The sequence below is a fragment of the Falco peregrinus genome, chromosome Z (genome assembly GCF_023634155.1).
Source record: "Falco peregrinus isolate bFalPer1 chromosome Z, bFalPer1.pri, whole genome shotgun sequence".
NCBI lineage: Eukaryota > Metazoa > Chordata > Aves > Falconiformes > Falconidae > Falco > Falco peregrinus.
This window is the reverse complement of record NC_073739.1, coordinates 23,878,490-23,901,160: the sequence shown is the minus strand read 5'-3', so window position 1 is coordinate 23,901,160 and position 22,671 is coordinate 23,878,490. Positions and strand designations below refer to the sequence as shown.

The window sequence follows — 22,671 nt, the reverse complement described above, 5'->3', positions numbered from 1 at the left end:
TTTGCCATGCACAGCCCCAAGGTCTCCTCCTGGGATTACTAAAAATGGCATCAAATGTCGCATCTGACCCAGCCACTCAGCAGTCTTGAAAGCAAAGTACTCGACTACCATTGTCCAGCAGCTATCATTTTCCAGATCCAGGTCTGGCATTTAGGTTATCTCAATAGCTATTGTTTAGCAGACAACAAAAAGAATCACCTTTAACTTCACCAGATATTCCTGAAAAAACCTCAGAAGTCATGTAAAGAACAGGTGCTAACAAAGAGAAAAGGAGCCCTCCTCTTACAATAATAAGAAATAGACACCACAGCTACCCTTAGAGCTTGCATATTTATTGAACAAATCCTACTAAAATAGCTAAAATACATTGGGTACTTGTAGTGCATTATTAAAGATCACATCATTACAAAAGCCTGCATTTTCAGCAGTACACAACTGCAACTATACATAAATGCCACAACTGCTGAATATTACTTCTTGCTTTATATACAGCACAGTAGACATATCTAATCTATCAGAAAATAAAATGTACAAGAAGAGGGATACAGAAGGTGGGAAAAGGAAAGAAATCTAGGAACTGCGGTGCATGCATTTGTATTTAACAGTCAGAAGCTAAAACAGTTCAGAACAAGGCCTGCCCTGTAAAAGGAAGAGCTAAAAGACAGAATTATATAAAAAATTAAGGTGGGCTTTCAGACTGTGTCTAACACAACAACACTCCATGAGTAGATGATACTGTTTAATTTTGTGTTTTGTGTTGTTTTGTATTGATAGTAGTCTGGGAGCAAGAACAAAAATGTAAAGTCCACATGTTGACAGTACTGTGGAAATGTACTCTTTCCCCTTTAGAACTTCTCCTCCCAGAAATTTGCTGTGTTTTTTTTATTATATCCCCTATTTTATGGTTTTGAAGAAGACATTAAATTTGTCCCTTCTTTAAAAAAGGCTATTTAAAAAAAAGGCAAAAAGCAAAAGAGATTTTGAGAGGTTGGTGGAAAATTATTGCTCATCTTTCTCCATTAGGTGGATAGGAGTCAGAAAGGAGATTTTACGTAAATTACAGTTTTGTGATTGCTCCCACTATAACTGCATGTTTGTGAGTGGACCCTGATAGGGAATCAGTTCCTCACTTGTACACTATAAGTAGTTACTCACCTACCACACTGAATAAGAAAGCCACACTGAAGACACAAGTAAACAAGTCAGTCCAGTCTAAAGAACAACATTCAGAAAAACAAAGTACCAACACCTTCTCAGAACATGGAAAGAAAAAAATAACTCCATCAGAGCTACCTTGCCAAGGAGCATATTTAAAGTCCAAAATAGCACCATTCATCAGTGTCTCAAATCCCGTGGCAGCATCACAATCACTTACCACAAGGAAACCATGAGTTTCATACTACTTCTATACATCAAAAGAGTACATGGATAAAATATAGAGATATACAGACAATCAATGAAAATAAACCACTAGGCTTGCTACATCTAAATGAAAAAAAGGGGGACTCTCAGCCTCTGCAAGAAGCAGTTTGGGATGGTGGTAATGGAGAGAGCAGTTTACCGGTTGTGTGTGTGTGAGCAGTGGAGTTTGAGTAGTGGAATAAGACATTGCTGTGGTAGAACCAGGCCTGAGGGCCCACCTGTAATGTTTGTAAACATGGATTCACAGTGTGAAATTCTGAGAGCTTTCATTTGAGTCTGAATGCTAAAAAATATTTTTATGGTACACGTTTATCCACTGTTATTCTCTAAAGCAAGGCTCAGAGTCCCATAGTTTCTTCTTACACTTGATGATTTACACAGAAACAATTCCCGATACATGACACCATGACCTCATCAAACCCATACACCATATGTAATACAAATGGAAAAATTATGACTAAAAAGAGTAGAGGTAATCGATTTTGGTGAAATGGAGTCCATCGCCATTTACTGGAACCAGGCATGCCCCTTCTGCCTCACTTTTCTTCTTGCGATTTACTTCCTTCGAGATGGGGAGACTTCCCTGCAGAAAGGAAAAACGGTGTTAGCTGTGTATTAGCTGTGCTTTGGAGAAGTCTGTTCGGTGGGGTCCTCCCTGCTGTTATCCTATGTTTTCCACAGTGCCCTAGCTGAATTCAGAAGTAAACACCTACTAAACTTGTCTGGATCCACTATAAACACTAATGCCACAGAGAGCAAAGGATTGTTCAAAAACCAGGCAGCATCTGAGGAAGAGTCTTTGCTTGGGGATGAATGAGCGTCCCCCAGCAGACAAAACGCAAAATAAACAATCCTCCACAGCTGAAATGGGGAATCCAGATGCTTGTTGCAGCTGGAGAGATCCCAGTCATCCCAGCAAAGTTACAGGGGAAGAAGCCATGGAGTCACAACCCTTCCTGCAGTTTGCCACCGGCTGTACATCCTTACCCTATTCCTCAAAATTACTTTTCTCACTCCTGCCAAACCAAGCCATTTCTGTGCCCTTCATAATAGCTGGGACAGCTCAGGTGTAAAACTGTACCTGCACATGCTGTGTGTGCAGTAGTTCTGGCACACAAATTGGGCTGAAAAGGGGCAATTACCTGCTTTGCACACGTGAAGCGCAGAAGGCAAGCACAGTGTCCCAGTGTCATGAATGCAAAACTTGTGTCCACAAATTGACAGACAGCACCAAATGCCTCTGAAATGTAACTCAGTACCAACTCGGGTAACCAAAAAACCAATGTTAATTGTATTATCTAGCAATAATTAATTTGTTTGCTTGCTTTTTTTAAACCCCAAGCTTACTTGGCCTCCAACATAAAAAGTGTATCTTGGCTATGAAAGATCGTCTTATTATTAAGAGACCCTTTTACAGCTTAGACTGCTCATCGTTTAAACACCTTACAGCTTAAGCAGCTAGCATACACTAATAAGTGACTTTCCTATAGTACTTCATTGAAATGAGTACTCTGAAGACATTGTAGTGTGTTACCTGTCCCTGAACAAGTAAGGAGGTGGTGTGCCGTACCAGCCAGCTGCCTTAGACAGATTTTTTCACTGGCTGAAGTCTATGCCTACGCAGCAAAGTGTCCAAATACATGTTTCAGTTTAAGTCTCAGAAGGAAGCCTAAAGGCTGAGCACTAGCTTAAAGTACTTTATTCATGACATCTCACTGAGGGATCTTAAAGAATGTTTAGCTAGTAATAAATGTAAATCCTGAAAAAAATCTGTAGTTTCTCTGTTTAAGAAGTGTTTTATTGTTTTTATTGCTTAGGACGTGTTTGTTGTATAAGCAGAATGCTTTTAGCTTATTTAAGAAATTGAAGCTATCTTCTCCAAGTTGATTTTTTTCTGATGTGAGAGTTGTGAATTTCTGAATTAAACACATAGCAGTTGCACAACTGAAAGTGCAATTTTCAGCAGTTTTCCTTTCCTGGCTCCTCAAAGCCCTAATTTCCACTGGAATGTCCATATTTGCTATATTTACTTGTGCTGGGAAGGAAGCCACCCCATGGCTCTCCCACTGTCTTTATCATAGTTTACAGGATAAATTCTGCTTTCAGGTAGATTAATTCCCCTGGGGCTCTGCACTGCACACAGCCAGGAGCAGTTTTCAGGCTGGACAGGGTAAAATTCTTTCCTAGGGGCAAATGGTGCCATCTCCCTTTGGGGCATCAAAACAATGGAGAAACTGAGCACACTTCAGCCAGTACATGTGCAGAAGGGCTCTGCAAGCCAGGGGAAGAAACATACCTTGCCTTTGCTAGAGCCAAACTGGGGGTTTTGCAAAAGACAATTTCAGACTGACAAAATAACATTTAAATTTCAGTGACTGCACAAACCTGCTTCCTCAGAGGACTCTAGAAAATTCCATCTTTGTGATAGTGTTTTTGCTTTTTAGTTGAGTAGATTTGCTACTTGTGTATCATTACAGGATATGAGAAGAAAACTAGAAACTCACACATGCTAACAGGCACACCACACAGACCAAAGGTCTGGGCAAATTTCCAAAAGCATTGTGTTGGGTAGTTCCTTTTCAGCTGTGAAAACAATCTCAGCCCTGAAATTCTGCCATACAATCATAAGATAAAAAGTCCCATATGACCCTTCTAGGTCTGGAAATAAATTGTCTTTAAGAAATGTATCCTTTTATATTTGTTGGTTGCATGAAAACAAAAAAGCACTTTTCTTTGAAATATCTTTCAAAAAATATATTAATTTTAATTTGTTCTTTCAGTAGTTCAAGCTGTTTAACATTGAGTACATAAAACTGTTGAGCTGAAGGACAGAGCACTTTCTGCAGTCTTCCTCAGCAATTTACCCTGATTAATTTTATAGGATAGATGAAAAACATTAGATTCCAAAGACACCCAGTTTCTGTTAAGGGTGGTACTCTGCTAGAAGGTGGATTGTGTGCAGCTAACAGTCAAGGTGCTTTTAAAGATCAATTGTGATATAAAATTTGGAGCTAGTTCTAAAACCTGGTCCTTTTAAGCATACACTAAATATATTTTGAAGAACTACATAAAGGCTACAAAAAATGCATTCTATTTAAAAAGCAGGAATGCAATCACTTCCGAGGAAAAAAACTATAATAATTTTTGACTAGCTGAGAAACAATTATCCCTTTTGATAAACTTTTTTAAAGTTACATACAGCATAAAACCATGGCTATTCATAAATCCAATATAATGCAGCATTGTTACTACACTGCACGTAGCTCACAGCTTCATTCCTGTGTTTCAGGAGCAACTTTGTTTAATGATGAATGACAACTTACTAAAAGCTGCTAACAAAATTTGTAATAAAAATCATCTAGTTAACACACAGCTGATTCATAAAATTTGCCAATTCATTTAATATAAGTATGACCATATATATATATCTATATATCTCACATTCATCATAATCTGGCGTTGCTATCAGCCTACTCAGCTGAACTTTTGAAATACTTTGAATGTTAAGAATGGCAGTACTGCCATATATGTTAATTTAAAGACTGGCATGCTGGCACAGGAGTCTGCAAATAGCAGACTGCAAATAGCCCAGCCATAAATTTTAGAGGTTACTTTATAAAGAAATAGTGTGGAAAATACAGTGTTATCTAGATAGAATAGCAGAGTTTTGTTAACAGGGAGCTGGAGTCTAGATAAGAATTGAAACAATCAAAAACAGTTTTCCATGTGCTCTCTACTTACCTATTTTTTTTTTTTTTTGCCAGATTTTGAGTCAGTAATGAAAGGGGATATGAAAATAAAACATGTACATTCTGTGGTTCTGAGTAACTGTTGTATTTTCCTACTCAAATTTCATATTGTTTCACATTTATGAAACCAGCAATGGTAACAGAATAAAATCTCACAAATCTTGTCTGACAAGCCACATCTGCATTTATGTTGGGGTACTGCTTGTCAAACTCAGATAAAAACTGCCATGCTTTGTATGCCTGTTACTCAAGCCAAGTAAAGCACAAACAGAAAACACAAAAGAAAAAGAAAAGCAACACCACCACCTTCCTCCTCCTGCATAATCATTGACTTCTTCATCTGCATTGCTAAGAGACAATTGCCAAAATCATGCATTCAAAACTCAGATGCTAAGCCTGTAAAATCATGAGACAGGCTTAAGAAACAGAGCTCTTGAAAATTAGTATGTTTTCCTTCCGGTATGTAGCCAGCAAGAGTCCCTGTTTTCTGCAAGCCTGAAGGGTAAAAACATAATTTTAAAATGAAAGCTGAAATCTTCAGTTAACTGCCTGGGTCAAGGAGCCAAGGCTTTAAGAAAAACAGAATACCATGAGACTCGTGATGAAATCATGAGAGCTGGCTACTCTCTTGAAGCAGTCATAAAATAAAACCCATTGAACTTTCAATATTTTTTTTTTCCCAGAAAACTCTCATCTTATTAAACTGTTTATTAGATGAAACAAATTACATGAGTAACTTTACCTTTGGAAATCCCCCATCCTCTTGGCTGGTTGGAAAAATCTTCTGGCTTACCCAAATGGTTAACCTTGGTTGATAAACCTGTAGTGACATAAATATATACAATTTCTTACTAACAAAGAGAGATTCATTGAATGCAATCAAGTGGTGTTCATGTGACAGACTGCATTGCTAAACCCAAGAGTCTAACGTCAGTTGAGCTTGGCCCAGAGACCTAGCTGCCTTTTTTGCTCAGTACATATTTTTGACTACACACGACAACAAGATCTGTCCCTTGAGTATTTCAACTATATTGTTTATGGCAGTCTGCATTCAACAGGCTTTTTAAAAACAGCATAGCATGGATTTTTTTGCAATGTCTGTAAGAAATCCTGTATAAGAGGATATCCATATTAATAAACTTACTGAAGATACTGTGAGACCACACATCCACTCTCTTCTGCCACAAGTCACGGGCAAAAGGCAATTTAATGAAGTTTATTGCCTTTATTGATGACTGCAGAGACAAGGGCAACACACCTTTGATAATCCTTTCACAATGAACTGTGAACTAGAATTTATTACTATCTAAGATCATTGACACAGCTTTAATTTTATGTTAGCACCCTGTATTTTAGACATTAAAGGAATTCCAACACATTATAAAGACATACCACAAAATAGCTGGCAGCAGGGTTTAACGGTTAAGGTGCTGGCCTATGACTGTGACAGGAAAATATTCTTATGGAAAATGCATCAGATCCAAAGCCAGTCACTGACTACAGCGGGAGGCTAGAGTGAATAAATGCCAGGCTAATGTATCTCGGTTACAGCGAATCTGAGCTGGAAACCTCCTGTGCTTCAGTTCCTCAACTTTGGGATGAAGATAAGAGCATTTCTTCGTCTCGCTCTCATTAAACACTGAAGTGGTGAGGTACAAGCTGCACACAACAGTGAAGATCTTATTTTCCTGCTGGGTCTGCCTCCTGGGCCTCTGGGGTTTTGTGAATTGAACTCTTTCTGCACAATGCCTGAATGTCAGATTGTCAATGTTTTGAGTTGAGTTTGTTCGCACTTTGGGAACCAAAACTTGCCCTGTCACTTAAACTCCTGGTGGGCAAGCTTTACGTACCTGCTTACTATGGTATTTATATTGAAACCTGAGGAAGGTTTTCATTTCTGTGGAGTTGCATGTTGGCTATTAGTCGTCACAACCAGACTAGATGTAGCTTGGAGAAATTACCAGAAGTTTCCTTGAATTATCTTTCCAAGAGAAAATTCTGAACTCTACTATAAAGTAGGAAACAGAGGAGGGAAATTTAAAACACAGAGCCTAAGGCAGTGCCTGCTCTGACACATTCTCCCATGATTTTCCGCAGGACAAACCACAGTGCTTTCTACTGTTTAAAGAATCAGATTTTATTTCACATTTTAGATTACTGTATATATGATCTCAGACAATCCAGTTGAGCTCTCTGGGTATGGCCAACATAGAATAACTAATGCACAGCGCAGGGTACTCTGTGAGTTCATCAGTTAATGTTCACATTAATAATTTCAGACACTGGATGAAAGACACAAAATAACCCCTGAGCTCTCCTGTTGGTATTTATAATCGCTGATTACCCATCCTGCAACTATGACTTGATTTTGCTGTGTAGTCATATTTTCTGTATGAAAACTCATGGTGGCAAACAGTGATAGCAGTTCAGCTCTACCACAGGACATGCATGTTCAAACCAGAAAAGTATACAAAAATGTGTATTTTCAGTTTTCCTATAGGAGGATGGAATAAACGTCAGAGTACAGTATTATTAATCATGATGAATATGAGTTTCTCTATTTTCCATGGAGTGTAAGATGTGTTCAGGTTAGCCTATAAGCCTTGTCATCTCTATTAATATTTTAACAGGAATAAAATAAGCACCTGCAGTTAAATGACAAAGAAAGGATCCTCAAATTCATAAGAACTTAAAGGGACTGCAGTTTGAGGGTAGGAGGGGTGGGAGGCAGGCATAAAAAGAGGTAAATTGTAAGATATACTCAACTATGCTCCAGAGTTTAAAACAAAAAAAAGCAAAATAAAAATCCACTAAAACCTACACTACCACCACCAAAAAACCCTACACACACAGAGAGCTACCTTCCACAGTAATTTTCTATGGGAAAAAACCTAATAATCCTATTTTCTTAATATCTCTTCAAAAACAACTACTGTGGCCAATATTGGTAGATAACCACATGGACTAATCTACAGACAGTAACTGTTCTGCTGTAACTGTACCAAACTCCTGAATGGGCAGCCAAAGGACTTCAAGAATCTGCCTTGTGAGCAATGCTAAAAGGCTGGAGAATCATGGTTTGGATCCTGGATAAGTGGAGGAAGATTCAGGAATGGGAAAAATGATGCTGGTGTAGAAGAGTCTACTAAGGACTTACTACAATCCACCAGGAGGAAAAAGAAAAAAGAAAAAAAAAAGATGTCTGCTGTGCTATATGTTTTATAAAATACAGAAACTACTTAGATATTCAAATATACTGATAACTAGGGTGTTAGAAAAACAGCAAGAACTTTTCATCAATTACAGCAGCTCAAAACAACTGGCATTAATGTTGCAAGATGAGCTATAGAGAGAGAAAAAGTGCAAAGCAATGCTCCATTACAGAGTACGATGTAAGGCTTACAACATTCCAGCTGTTAGCATGAAGAAAACATTTCTAGATAACTGCTTCCATTGATACACACTGTATTTTCATTTCTTAGTATTTCCTGTGTGACTATTATGCGAGTACAGGCTTGGCTTAAATAACCAATGTACGGGATTCAGAACAGAAATACTGAACTTTAGGATGGACTGATAACTAAAGTTACTGTGAGTCTATACAATGCATATAAATCATATGCTGACTCAAATGAATAGCCTTAGTATTTGATAAACCTTAGGAAAAAAATCAAGCCAGAAAACTTCATCCATAAATTATCAGTGGATTACCCCTAAACATCTGACTAACAGCATTACTACCCTTGGAAGTCTGCCTTCCTGGCAGAACATGTGATATACAAAACCATTCACTCTCACTTTGAGAAGTCAGGGGGAAAGAAACCTAGTGATCTGGGAAGTGCTCTCTGAGACAGTGTTCTACAACAACAAGCAATTCTGCCCGCCAAGTCAAGCCCTGCTTGAAATAGGAAATGATGATCTATGAAGAATATTTTCTCAATCCTTCAGCCTCCATCCTCTTGAAAAGATAAACATAATAAAAACTAAGATTAAAAATCAGGAAAAGCAAAAATGTTTTATTTACCAGCCCTTACAACATTCAGACTCCAGAACTACTTACTGCTACTTTTTTTTTTTTTTTTTCTCAAAACCAGAGGGATTTCTAGAGTAGATTTTTCTTTTCTCCTCTGCCCAACAAACTGAGAAACTTTTTCAGTATTGCAAAAGATCTGTTTAACCAGCATTTCAAAACTCTAATGCCTATTCTTCCATTGTAAGCCATGCCCTCTTTAAGGAACAGTAGGTGAGCACAAATATTTGTCCAGCTTTAAAACCGATAGCTGGACTAAATCTACTGTGTAAGTCACATTAAAATGCTAAAATTAATTTCATGCTACCCACTCTTCATTCCTACTCACTAAGAGCATCTTTCAAACATTCAGATGTATCCATCAAAAGGAAAAAAAAAAAACAAACAGATTTAAGGCATGCTAAACTTAGCGAAATGAGCACACTCCTGTTAAGCATTCCCAAGGTTTTTACAGTTAAGAAACAAGCAAGAAAGGCCACAGGGTTTTTTTGGTTGGTTGGTGGATTGGTATGGTTTTTTTCTTTTGTTTTTTCTTCATGGGGACCACAAATTAATTCCTGTTCATCAAATCTCATTTGAGACTTACAGGAGTTGAATTTGACTGCAGTCTGGATTTCCAAACCACCAGCTTAAAGAAGAAGACCAAGTGCTCTGACTACATCATCAAGCACCTTTTCAGAAGTTTCAGATAATTTCTGTATCATATAAACCAGTTCTGTTGAGGGGGAGGAATGAAAAAGAAAGAAAAAAAAAAAAGAAGAAGAAGAAATTATGACAAATACTCCAGAAATTCCTAATTCCACATAAAAGATGGTCTTCTCTCATAATTCTAAACTAGCCTACCTAAGAGAGGAAAAGGAAAAAGTAGAAGGGAAAGCTTTACCACACAGATTAACAGTCTAATAGCAGACACAAGATGGCCATGTGCTGAGGAAATGAGTAAAATGGTAGAGGTATGTGTTGAAGAGAAGGAAAGGATGGGGCATGCTCTTCCCTGACTCAGCATGAAAACTGCGCTTGTGCAGCTGTGAGGACTGAGGGCCCTGTGGGCCAGGACTGGGAGAGGACATCTACCTACCATGCCTCCTCAGGAGACGGGCTGTACAGCTGGAAAGGAACGCCACTCCTTATTTCTGTACCTATATTGCTTTAGTTCGGGGATTTTTCACCATCATTGCTCTGTGTTGCAATGACATCAATCAATAGTATCGGGGTCATAGAGGAAAAGTTGTAGATGGTTTCCTTTGTGGCTGGTCTCAGCATCACCGAAACTGTCTAGCAGATTGTCTTTCTAAATTGAGTCCCAAAGCACTTTCTTTTGCAATAAAAATTATAACATAGTTGCATGCTAAGTTGAAACAGTTATAACTTTGCAGGTTTTTTTGAAGTTTCTTAGTTACCAGCTGGTTGGAGCTGTAGTGACCTTTCCCAGAACATTCTACCATGCGCTTCTCAATCGCCCAAATGCCTCCCACTGCAGTAAAAAGTTCTCTTTGTAACCAACAGCCTACCATCACAATCCAGATGCACAAACAGAACATCTTACTGCACCACTGATTGAACACCACATAAATAATTCTGTTAAAAAAACTAATTCATTTTAAAAAACACTGGAAGGATAGCTGGTGCTAGGATCAATGTATTTACTTAAGTGCAAGTGGTGAACTAATGCTCCCATCTGCAGTAGTTTATTTTTAACACTGTAAGAAGACCATTACAAAGGCATATAATATTCATGTCTACCATGTTCCAAACCTAGCACACAGGGTTTAATACATACAGCAACTGTCGGGTGAATGGTCGCTGCTTCTCAAGAGTTTAGCTGGGTCACAGTCTGCTATCCATCACCTTTGTCCTCTGAATCTTCTGGAGAGGGCAATGACAGGGCTACATCAACAGTGCTCATGGCTACTCCTTATTTCAAAGAGTCAGTGAAGTTTTGATGAACCTTTGCTGTATTCAAGAAGTTGTACTTGTGATCAAATGGGATGCTGCTGTTGCGATAGGCTGGCTCTGAAACTGGCTCAGTGAAGAATTTTCCCTATTGAAACATCAGAAAACCCAACTTGCCCAAGTTAAAATGCAACTTAATTACCTTTGCTTAATTCTTTAAAAATACTGTCAATGTGGTTCAGCAGGTGTGAGGCCTGCCAGTTTTGTGAACTTGATCATCACAAGTCTGAGCCTCTGGTTGAGGTACAGCTGGTAACCCCAATAACCTAACTCCACATTTTCAGTATACTGTCAGGGCAGACGGCTTCTGTATCATCAGTGCTGTGAATATTCAAAAATCAGGGGGTGTGGGGGGTGTGGGGGAATAATTTTCAATCCTTTAACTTGGTTAATGCCACACAGCAGATAAAGATAGATAAACGGTTTGAGAGAACTGTTGAAGAACTGTATGATCATTCTCCTCCTGGCTGGGATTGCTCCAGGTGGCCTACCTTTTTGGTGAGACTTGATCTGCCATTACAGTAATAATGAATACATGGCAGTATCTCAGCAGGACATGGCAGGACAACTGCACACCTGAACTTGCCTTTGACTTCTCTGCACCAGCATCATTTGCTGGCTCTGCCTTTTCATGGGGAAGATATTACTGCTGCTTTTTATTCCTCCCCATCTGATGACTCAAACTCACAGCCACATAGAGATGAAAAAGACTAAATGAGACAAGTATGCTTTTCCTTGCATCCCCCTCTTCATGCTGCACATGAATTAGCAACTTTATTCATTAGAATTTTTTCGCAGTTCTTGTTCATCACTTCTTCAATTTCTGTCAATTTCACAGAATAGGATGTCATCTGCTCCTTCCCTACACAACATAAGTAAGTGACCTTGGAAGCAGTTTTTCTAGATTTTAAGTACAAATTGTCTCCTATAAACCCGTCTTAATTCATTGTTTCTTTCATTGTTCTCAAAACATCTAGTTTCCAGGCTGCACTGAAGTGTCCGCCCCTCTGTAGTCTCCTACCTTGGCTCATCTGTATCAGCTTCTTCAAAGAATTTGCTCCTATCCTCACCCACACTATACAAGTTGCATCTTTTACATATGTACTTAGAGCATCCCATGACACATATAAGAAAATTAACTGAGTGACTGTGCAAAATTTGCTAAAACATGCTTTTAAGACTAATGGGTTCTACTGCTGCAGAGCCTTTTGCTGCAGGAAAGGATGCTGGTAGCTAACCACTTAGAGCGGGCACATTGTTCCAAGTCTCTTACATGACTACTGGCCTCCAAAACTGAGTGAGTATGGTGTTGAGGAGGGGGAAAACACAAGCTAATCTAGCTTGAGTATATAGTCACCACACTCTGGCCAAATTCTTTAGCTGATAAGAACACTCAACAGAAACTTGAGCTGTTTTCTGACATACGTGATTGAATGAGGTTAGTTATAGAAAACACTTCCTTTTTCCCTGGAGAGGAATCCTCCCCACACCTACCTAAGTGTAACGCAACTTTTAGACAGATCAGTTTGCACTTTTCTGCACTAGTAAGGATGAATCCAGCTTGTGTGCTACAAGTGCTCTCATGCTGCTTTTTTACTTCATTAATATGCAAAAAACATTGCAAAGCATTGTTAATATTTACCACACATATGAAGAGTAAGAGAAAAAGAAATCAAGTGGTACATTGTGAATGCTGTCATAAATGCTCACCCAACTTCTGACTGAATTCATTATTTTAACAAAGACACTCATTACCAGAGTATCACACTACTTGAAAGGAAAATAAATGCAATTATTCCAGAACAATAATAAACAAATGTATATTATATGGAAAGCTCCATTAACCCATATAATGGCTGCAAACTACTTTATTCCACCAGTAAATTTCTGTGCATGAACTCTGAAACTAAAACATTACAGAAATTGAAATAACCAAACGATGCCTCCAGAAAACCAAACTCAGAACCCAGTGCAACCCAGCACCTTTTCCGCTTCATTTCGTTTGCCTCTGCAGTACAATGGTAGCTTTTGTTGTTTTACTTAACATGCACACACAGAAAAACAACAGTTACAAGCCTGAAAATTAAAATAGTATTTGAGTTTTCAGTCAATTACAAAGGAGTTTGTAATTTGCTCTTCAGTGCAATAAGGTAATGAAAAGTTTAATTAATAACTATTTGTATCTACACCTAATGGTAACTGCAGAGCAAGATGCAGAACCAAGCCTCTTGTTACAAAGTCAGGTGAACGTACAGCATGGCAGCAAAATTCAGTACCAAAAAGGCCCCACAGTTAATTTCTTCAGTAGTTTCATACCCAATAGCGACAAATTACTGGATCAACAGACGTGGAAGAAAAGCAGCATGCTCACAGACTGACCGAAAAGTCCATTTAGCCCAGTCTCGCCCTCCATTGAGTTTTGCTCTTAAGGGAAAGACCAACAAGAACAGTGGTCAGTAGGCAGACCCTGAAGAGAGAATAGCGACAGCCCAAAACAGTGCTTCTCCTGTGTGCTCTCCCAGTTCTCTCCTTCCAATTTTGGGATATACAAAATGTTTACACCAAGCTGACTCTGCAAAAGTGTTTCATTTTTAAAGTTCATACAGTTTTTCTAAATGAATGGCCTGAATACTGTAACTTACAGAAGACTTAACACACTGCTTTGGACTAAAACGGTTTTGTTTGTTAAGTTTTGTTTACATTTCTCACACATACCAGAAAGATGACCAGAAATCCAACAACCGATGTTCTCCAAGTGGTGGCAAGCTCACTGCCTCTGCCGACTGCTTTCCTGCAGAGCCCAAACACAAAAGCCTTTCCTCTCATGAGATGCCAACCTCTTGCTCAACCAGCATATTTCAGACAAGTATTAAAAGCCCCAGTGGTACACTTGGAAATGGGAGACAAATCCACATTGTACAGCCAGTACTTACCTCATTAGAAGAGATGCAATGGCCACAGCTGATGATAGTATAACAGGTGCTTGAAAGCATTATGGTACATTTACCTGCAGTCACCATATTACCAGCATCTAGTATCATTTAATGTAGCTTAACTGCTACTCCAAATACAAAACCACAGACTATCATGTAAGTTCTGTCGGCTCAAAGCAATAAAAATCCATCGGTTCTGGGACTTATCTGATGAGGAGTCACACAGGAAAAGAACTTTCCCTGCCAAGTATTGTTTCTAGGTTTTGTTCATGTTACCTTATACAATTACTTAGCTGAGAAAGTAAGGGTAAGGACATTTACCAATGTTTCCACAGGATTTTCTTCTGCCAGCAGGAATAGAATTGTTTAAACTCATATTCTTTCATGATGGAGATTTATCACAGATATAGTCATGTTCAAACAAAGAAGGAAGATAAAGAAGGATGATTTGTTCCCTTCTCTAACTTAAATCTTTTTGAGTAGCTCTATGATGCCAATGCATGTCTTCTAAACATGAGTGCTGTAAGAATTCAGGAGTTCTTTCTGATAATATACATATTAAGCCAAGGCTTATACCACCTCCACTGAGAACACACAGATTTACTTTAACTTTTTTCAACTTACTCCCACACAGGTATGCTACTCTAGTAGACAATAAGGTTAGTATTAACAAAATTAATCCAGAAACATTTCTTCCTGCAGGATGAGAAAACACTACCTGTTCTGAGGGTGGTGTAAGTTTTTTTGTTTGTTTTTTTTTTAATGCAGTATTTACAGAAAGAAACATCAGGGATCCTCCCAGGAACATCTACATAGGGATTCATTCAGTAGTGCTACTGTGAATTTGCCACACCAGCAGTCTAAATTGAATTTCATGTAGCACTCAATGATTCATAGTATTATTCTACACTAAACATTTGAAAAGAACATTTTTGCACCTTTCCAGATTGCACTGTCGACCAATATGGCTTCATGAGGTGAAAAGATATTTGAAATAAAAACAAAATACAAATATTTAAAAATATTTTTATTAAAATATCCTGTCCCAGACAATGATAACTACTGGGTTATGTTTATGAAGTTGTTTGAGGGCTATTTAATGTAGTCCCTCTGCCCTCTCTTTAGCCATACACACAAGGATCAGAACTCAGGTGTGGGGCAGCAGTATTCCCATGTGAAAAAAAGAAGAGATTGTTGGGGAAGCCTTTGGATCCCAAGACTTAAAAATCAATAAATCAATGTCATGACTGTAGTATTACAAGGTGTATATTAATTCTTATTGCTGACTTTCCAAGACACCACCATTTGTTAAAAAACATTCAGTGAAGATTTGTCCTGGACAAAGTATTACATAAACTTCCGATCTCATGTGTCCACACAGTTCTGTTCAGATAAAGTATGCTGGTGCATAGTCACAAAAATTTAGCATTCAAAGCATGCATGTTTGTGTCCGGGTAGAAACACATACATACAGAGCTTTTCTCTTTTACTGTGTATAAGAACTGTACCACAGAAATATCCACAGCATCTACATCTTGGGACAAAAATCACTTTTTCTGGAACCCCACTTCAAATTTCTCTAGTCATAATCAAGTAAAGGTGTTTTTTTGTGCAGTTGAACTGCTGACTTGACAGAAGTATGGCAAAAAGTGAGTTTGTATTTCTCTATCTATCTTCTAAGCTGGAAAGGTTTTAATTCTCCTAAAGTTTTCAGGAATCAAGTGGCTTTGAGCAAACTGCACCCAATGTATTCTTCATGCACAACACATAAGCATAATAAACAAGCACAATATGCACATTCAGGCGGCCAAAACTGCTTAGCTTTCATCCCTCTCAATTACTTGTCTTGACCAAATTCTGCCCATGGCTACACATGAACAGAAGAGGATCTGATATAGTCCTGCAGCTCCTATGCCATTCTGAACTGCATAAAGGAGAGCCCAGTTCCAGTACCAGACTTGGAAATAATCAACAAAGTATGAGTTTTCTCATGCCAGATCAGGAGCTGCATTTGTCCACTGTCTGTCTAGTATTAGGCTGGATATAATGTCTCATCCTAATATCTAATTCTTCTTATTCCTCAGAGCACATAAAAGGTTCAAAATTATGCCTGCCTCTGCCAGAACAATCCCAGGCTCCATTCTCCACAGATAATCCTGAAGTTATGAACAATTGTTCCAACTAAGGTGAAGTAATTTTATAGACACAGGAAATTTCAGAACGTGTAAAGATATCTGCATATAACTCACTGGAAAAAGGCTATACTGTACAACACGTAGCCGAGAGATTTCACACCACTAGTGCTTAAGAAAGCCATCTAATTGTGGTAAATCAGAATTAAATGAATGAGCTGCTTTAGAATATCTTTTTTTTTATTTTCAAGTATGTGAAAACTAAAGGCTTCCCAGGCAGATGGTGGAATTACCATCCCTGGAGGTGTTTATAAAATGCATAGATATGGTGCTTAGGGACATGGTTTGGTGATGGACTTGGCAGTCCTGGGTTAAGGTTGGCCTTGATCTCAAAGTTCTTTTCCAACCTAAATGATTCTATGATTCTACAAAAGCTTCAATACGAGTAGGAGAAAAGGACACCCCTGAGTGCTTCAGAAGCAAACAAATGTACCACTTTGTCCAGTGTCTAAAATGCCTGCTTGATTTTTCTTTAAAAACATTTACCATTAGAAAAAGCCTTTCCTGGTTTTGCTAGAAGTCTCCTCTGAGGTCACAGGAAACTGGTATTAAGACTTCCTTGCCCTCACTCTTCTGACAAGATCCTTTATTCCAATGACGGAATTACAGAGGCCAAGCATATTTTTTTCTTAACTAGCACTAAAATCTAAATTTGTATTTTATGACATGCAGCACTTCCCATGGAGATGATGTGCAGAAATTCTAGGAATTGCAATAAAAAGAGCAATTAAAATCACTTCAGGATTTTATACACTGCACATAAATACAAAAGGTTCTTTCTTCCTTTAGGTGGTCACTTAAAGAAATACAATACACAAGGACAGATCCTCAAATGGCAGGTGTTCTTGTGTAAGATGGCTCAAAATGTCCATGAGTTAAAATTATAATAATAGAAAGTACATTTTTCTGCCTTTCAATTTCTCTTTAAATTATTGATGATGTTATTAAACAGCTCCAAGAAAGATTAATTAGCCAGGTATGAGGAAATCCTAATTCAAACACTAGGAAAAGGAGAAGCAGCATTGAAAACTAACCTTCTAAGTTATTTGCTTTTACTTGTAAGCAATTTTAAGAACAGTTTTATGGCATAAGAACACGAACAAACTAACAAGGTAAGACAGTGAAGTTAAACCAGGAATTAATTTGTTCTCACTCAGCAAGTTTATTCTGTTCACTCTGAATTTTACTGTAAGCTTAACTAAATAATTAATGAACTTTCAGTTTAGCAAAGGAATAAGCAGGCTGTTTTCCCCTATTTTCTAAGGTTTAGTTCAGCCTGGTGAAATGTAACAGCTAAACTTTCACTGACTGGTGACAGCAGGATAGAGCCTTTGCATATGCTGTTAGATTAAAAACAATGTAAGCACTTTTACAATCACATATTTCAGTGTAGAAAGTGTTGCTCTGTAAAGAATTCTTCCTGCAAATTAGAATGGCTAAGGAAACACTTGCAATAAATACAATATGCCAAAGCCAAGTGTGTCCACTACTGCAAGGAAAGTATGTCAGTGGTCTGACTTAAAATTACATTCATTGTTACTGTGCCAAAAATGAAAGAAAAGGAAAGAAAAGGTGGTGGTAGGGGATAAGACTGCCAAGTATCACATTTTAAGCAACCTTGCAAGCTGGGGCAAAACCTAGTCTTTCCTACACTGAAATTCTGATCAACAGTCATGAAAAAGTAGAATTAGGCCTTTTCATAACAAATAAAAGAACTTGTCAAAAACAGCCAAATGAGATTTTTTTATGTTACACTGCAGAACTAACAATAGGACTAGACAGGTGGGTAACTACATTTTATTTTTTTTTCTGCATTTCAAAAGTCCTAAGTTGTATTTTATATTCTGGCCTGGAGACTGGCTTTACAAAACTGATTTCATTGACTACTACTGGAACCTTGCTAGATTTATAGAACCATCTGCTGGTAAAAATCAGTGGCTCTTTTATGCCTAACTAAACTTAAAATAATCTTTTGTTCCATAGATAGGCATATATTGCACATAACAGCCTGCATTCCATCTAAAAATGTGGGCTGATTGTCACCTTGGTGTTGGTAGGAAAACAGTTGCCTTATCCAATATTCCACAGTTGTGTGAACAAAATGTATTTTAACATGATTTCCATTCACAGTTTAAGTGAATCATTTCCCTTTTAATTCCCCACCCCCAACTATTCATTTATACACAGATGAGCAAAGCACTTTGATGAAAGTAGGTTCCAGAATAGACTAAAACTCCAGAATTTGCAAGTTTATTTTTGCAGATAAAACAACAAGCCAAAAAAAAAAAAGCCTTTATAACATTACATATTTGCTTATTTGAAACATCCTTTGATCATCCCTCCTCCCCCACATCAAAACAACCCCACAGAACCAGAGAAGGATACTTCATGCAATTATTTTAAACCAATCTTAATATGTCCCCGAGAACCTCACATTTTGGAGAATATTCTCTACTAATGTACACTCCATGCAATGCTACTTCAGACAAGCCACTGCCCCATACAAATTAACCAGTTTTTGACCACGGTATCATCACGTAGCCCCCAAAACACGTTTACGTCTGTACATGTATTCAGACATCCTTCAGTGATAACTGCATGGTCAATCAAGAACGCTGTATGACTACACAGCACCTACACCAATTCTGCCTACTTATATACTTTTTTCTGTAAAAAAAAAAATTTCTTTGTTCTGCTGATTCTCAGACAATCCTTTTTAGAGAATGTCATATTTAGAGAATATTTAGACGTATACCATTTCACCCTTAAAATTAGGTGTTTGTCAGCAGTAATATCTCAGAATATAACAAATTTGCTTTAATCAGTAAAAATATAAATACAACTTGCACTGAAGGAAACAGGTTACTGTGGAACATTGTTCAACAAATACAGTCCAGCTAAGTGCCTCTAGGTTCAGTTAGGCTGAGGCCTAGCCATTTTTTCTGGAACAGATCTGTATCACAAAGAAAGGCTAACCTTCCAAAAAAAATTACCAAGTAAGAAAATCCAGTTTGCATCTTCCATAGTTCCCTGACAGACTAACATTAAATCTGCTTCACTTACTAAAAGCAATGACCTATTTCTTCTTTTTGGGAGGAAGGTGGCAGGGCTGAAGTTATTGGATATTGTTTTCTCTGCAAGTATTCCCACATGTGTTATGATGTATATTTTTCATAGTAACCTAAACACTTCTTGTTTCAATTAAATAAGCCTTACTGCACAAAGAGGGATTTCAGATTTTTATTCAAAAAATGCAAGAAAATCAAAGATCCAACATACGGAGGTTTTCAGAGTACATCAGTCATCGTATGGCAATTCCCCACAGCCTCAAAAAGTATGTCTTATAAAGGTTGTATTTATAAATAAGTACTGGGTATGGGGAAAGAAGGTTTGTATTTATACAAAAAATTATTGATTCTTTGCTAAAGCAACCAATTCTTACCATTTTTAGATTCTGTTAAGTCTTGGGATTGCAGTTTCTCTCAAGTAGCACAAGGAGAACAATCTGAAAACAATTTAAAAAAATTAAAAATGAAAAAAAAAAGTAATTCCAACTGTCACAATATTTAATAGGGTTTTTTTGCCAGCATAGCAGTGGCCATGTTATACGTAACAGAGACATGTATAAGCTTCAGTGGCTAAGATTAAAGTCACGCAAATTATTCTAACCACATGTATGCTTATATATCATGCATGTCTGTACTTTAGTGGTCTGTAGGCTTAAATATAGGACAAAGGAATCCCTGGTACCAGGAACTGCAGAACCCCACACTATTCTTAGCACTTGGTACATCTGTGAAACTCGAGTACTATACCTAAGGGTTAACACACCTAAAAATCAGTTAAGACGATAAAAACCCCTATGCTTACTGTAAAGGTGGTCCATTGTTCCCAGGCATACTGCAAAGTGTGGGTTTTTTGCAATCAAGAAACAAGTAAAATAGTGTCAGGTTTTCACGATGTAATGGCCCAGAGAGTAGGTATTTTTGGAAATGGCACTGCATTACATAACCTCCAGCTTTTTCTCCCTCTCTATTCCACTACCCCCCCCCCATTTTAAATAGGGAGAGATAAAAAAAGAGAGTAGGTCCTACCTCATTTAAACGGTACCTTAAATTACCACTCTCTTAACTGACTGAAACTGTAGCATACCTGCTTTATCAGTTTTCATATAGTGACCAAAATTAAAGTTCTCTTCTACCGATTATCTATTTCTTACCTATAGTGTATATGTATGAAATGTAATTAGGCATGAGTCATATGTTTACACACAGACACACACATACACGTTGGATTTAAAACTGCAAACTCGTATATCTATAAATGTACACAGAAACGTTTGGAAAAAAAGCACAACAGTAAATGTTCACCAAAATACGGTTGCTTTGGGGGTTTTTTTCTCTCAGAAGAACCACCCAAAATTTAACTGCTGCACATGCAAAAATGCAGAAGGCTGTTGCAGGAATGACTGCTTTCTAAAAATAAACGCCGGCAGCCTGAGAGGAATCCAGTGTCAGGGCGGAGAAGAGGGAGATTCGTTTTATAAGGGAGAAGAAAAGAGATGAAAACCCAATCCGAGAGCCTTGCATGCACGCTAAAAAAGCTAAATGCATTAGGTTAAAAAATGCAGTTTGTGGAGTGCAAAAGCAAGAAAAAGGAAACAGTTTTAGAAAACCATTTCTCATCTCCCTTTGCATGTGTGCAGAAAAAGCCCCAACCTAGAAATCCACCCTTAAAACATAAAGACAAAGAGTTAAATACATATACTGCACGTTTTCTCATCTTTAAGAAAGCCTGTTTGGAAATGTGCACCGAGAGGGGGAAAGGCAAGCTGCAGCAAAGTCCACCTAAGGACAAAGGGAAATTAAAAGAAACAAATTGAGAGAGAGAGAGAGAGAGAGAGACTGAGAGAGAGAGAGAGAGGATTAATTAAAAAAAATAAAATTCTGTTGGATTGGAATTGCATATACTTACAGACAAAAGCCCCCGCTCCCTGTTCCCTTTCTGTCCCTTCTACATGATCTGAAACACAAATGTGGATTTTAAAAGGGCAGCATGCTACAGAAGGGAATTTATAGTTGGGGGAGTGGAGAGAGGGTAGGGGGTGTGGGGAAGAATGACTGCACCTCTTCCAAAGTGCAGCCTTGGAGAAAAAAGAAAAAGGGGTGGGGGTGGCTGGGGGAAAGTCTCTCTCAGGCTGGATTTTGGTTGCCAGTACTGGTTATATTGAACAATGAGCTAATTCTGATGGTAGCTGGCTGCCCGCCAGCTCTCCCCCCTCCCCTCCCGTCCCCTCCTTACACATACACACTCCCCCTGCCTTGCCCGCCCGCTCCCGCCCGCCTCCCCCCGCCCGCTGCTGCAGCGCCAGACTGCTTAGTCTGCAATAATCCGCAGCCCCACGTCCCCCCGCTGTCTGGGAGCCAGGGCAGCGGCCGCTCCGCCGCCGGCCGCGCTCCGCCGGGGGCAGGGGGCAGCGCCGGGCCCCCCCGGCCGCCCGCGGCGCTGAGGGGAGCGGCGGGGCGGGCGGCAGCCGTGTGCCGCTCGCGCGCGGCCGTTGGAGTCCCCGCGCCGGGCCGCCCCTCGCGCGCGGGGCCCGGCACCCCCCGGCAGCAGCAGCGGCGCGGGCCGGGGCGGCGTCCAGGCGCGGAGCGGGGCCAAGGCGCTGCGCAGCGGCGGCGCCCGGCCAGCGGCGCGGAGCGGCGCGGAGGGGAGGGGGAGGGAGCGGGAGCAGCCACATACTGTAATAATAACCCTGCAGCGGCAGCAAAGGGCATCTGAGGAGAAGGGGAGGGAGACGGAGGCAGCCGCTTCGCCTCGCCTGCGGCTGTGCCTGTGCCCGTGCCCGTGCCCGCGCCCGTGCCCGTCTGGGAGGGAAGAAAATGGTGGGCGGGGAAGGAGGGGGCGCCGCGCCGTGACACGGGCGGGCGGGGGCCGCCGCGGGGAGCGGGCCCGGCCCCGGCGGCGAGGGCGGGCGCGGAGGGGGCCGGCGTCTCGCTCGCTGCCCCGGTGACCCGCTGGCTGCGGGAGCGCCGCCGTGCCGGCCGGTCCTGCGGCTCCGCCGGGTGCCGAGGGGGCGCGGGGCCGCCCGCAGCCGGGGCGCGGTGAGGGAGCGGCGGGCGCGGCCGGGCCCCGCGGCGGGGCTGGCTCCGGCGGGGGCGTCAGGCGGTGACACCGCGCGAGCGGAGCACGGGCTCGTCCCGCAGTGCAGGCGCACACCGGCACGGCAAGGATGGGCGCCCCGCCGGCCGCGTACCGGCAGGACGGGCAGAGGCACAGCCCGGCGGCGTCCCGCCAGCGCCGTGAGCCGGGCCGGGCGCAGCCTGCCAGGGAGGAGCCCGCGGGCCCCGCAGGAGCGATGTAAGTTCGCACGTTACCAGGAGCGGGCCCCG

General features: G+C 40.1%; 1 protein-coding gene across 3 annotated transcripts; it reads right to left on the bottom strand.

The window, feature by feature from the left end:
* Positions 1–311: 311 nt before the first annotated feature.
* On the bottom strand, positions 312–22,134 carry NREP (neuronal regeneration related protein). 3 transcript variants are annotated; one of them, XM_055791438.1, is made up of 5 exons: positions 22,022–22,134; positions 21,254–21,301; positions 19,722–19,784; positions 5,914–5,991; positions 312–2,005 (listed from the first exon to the last, which is right to left on the bottom strand). In XM_055791438.1, the coding sequence occupies exons 3-5, from the start codon at positions 19,722–19,724 to the stop codon at positions 1,880–1,882; spliced, it is 207 nt and encodes a 68-aa protein (XP_055647413.1). In that variant the 5' UTR covers positions 19,725–19,784; positions 21,254–21,301; positions 22,022–22,134; the 3' UTR covers positions 312–1,879. The 3 variants fall into 3 exon arrangements, with proteins under 3 accessions (XP_055647413.1, XP_055647415.1, XP_055647414.1); XM_055791440.1 differs by lacking the exon at positions 22,022–22,134 and adding an exon at positions 21,406–21,546; XM_055791439.1 differs by lacking the exon at positions 22,022–22,134 and having other exon boundaries at positions 21,254–21,545.
* Between the last annotated feature and the right edge of the window lie 537 nt (positions 22,135–22,671).

What these genes read in the sequence shown, in the direction of transcription:
- NREP (XM_055791438.1), bottom strand. An exon ending in AGGATGGGGGATTTCCAAAG is followed by an intron (nt 2,006 to 5,913) that starts GTAAAGTTACTC and finishes TCCTTTCTGCAG; the next exon opens with GGAAGTCTCCCCATCTCGAA.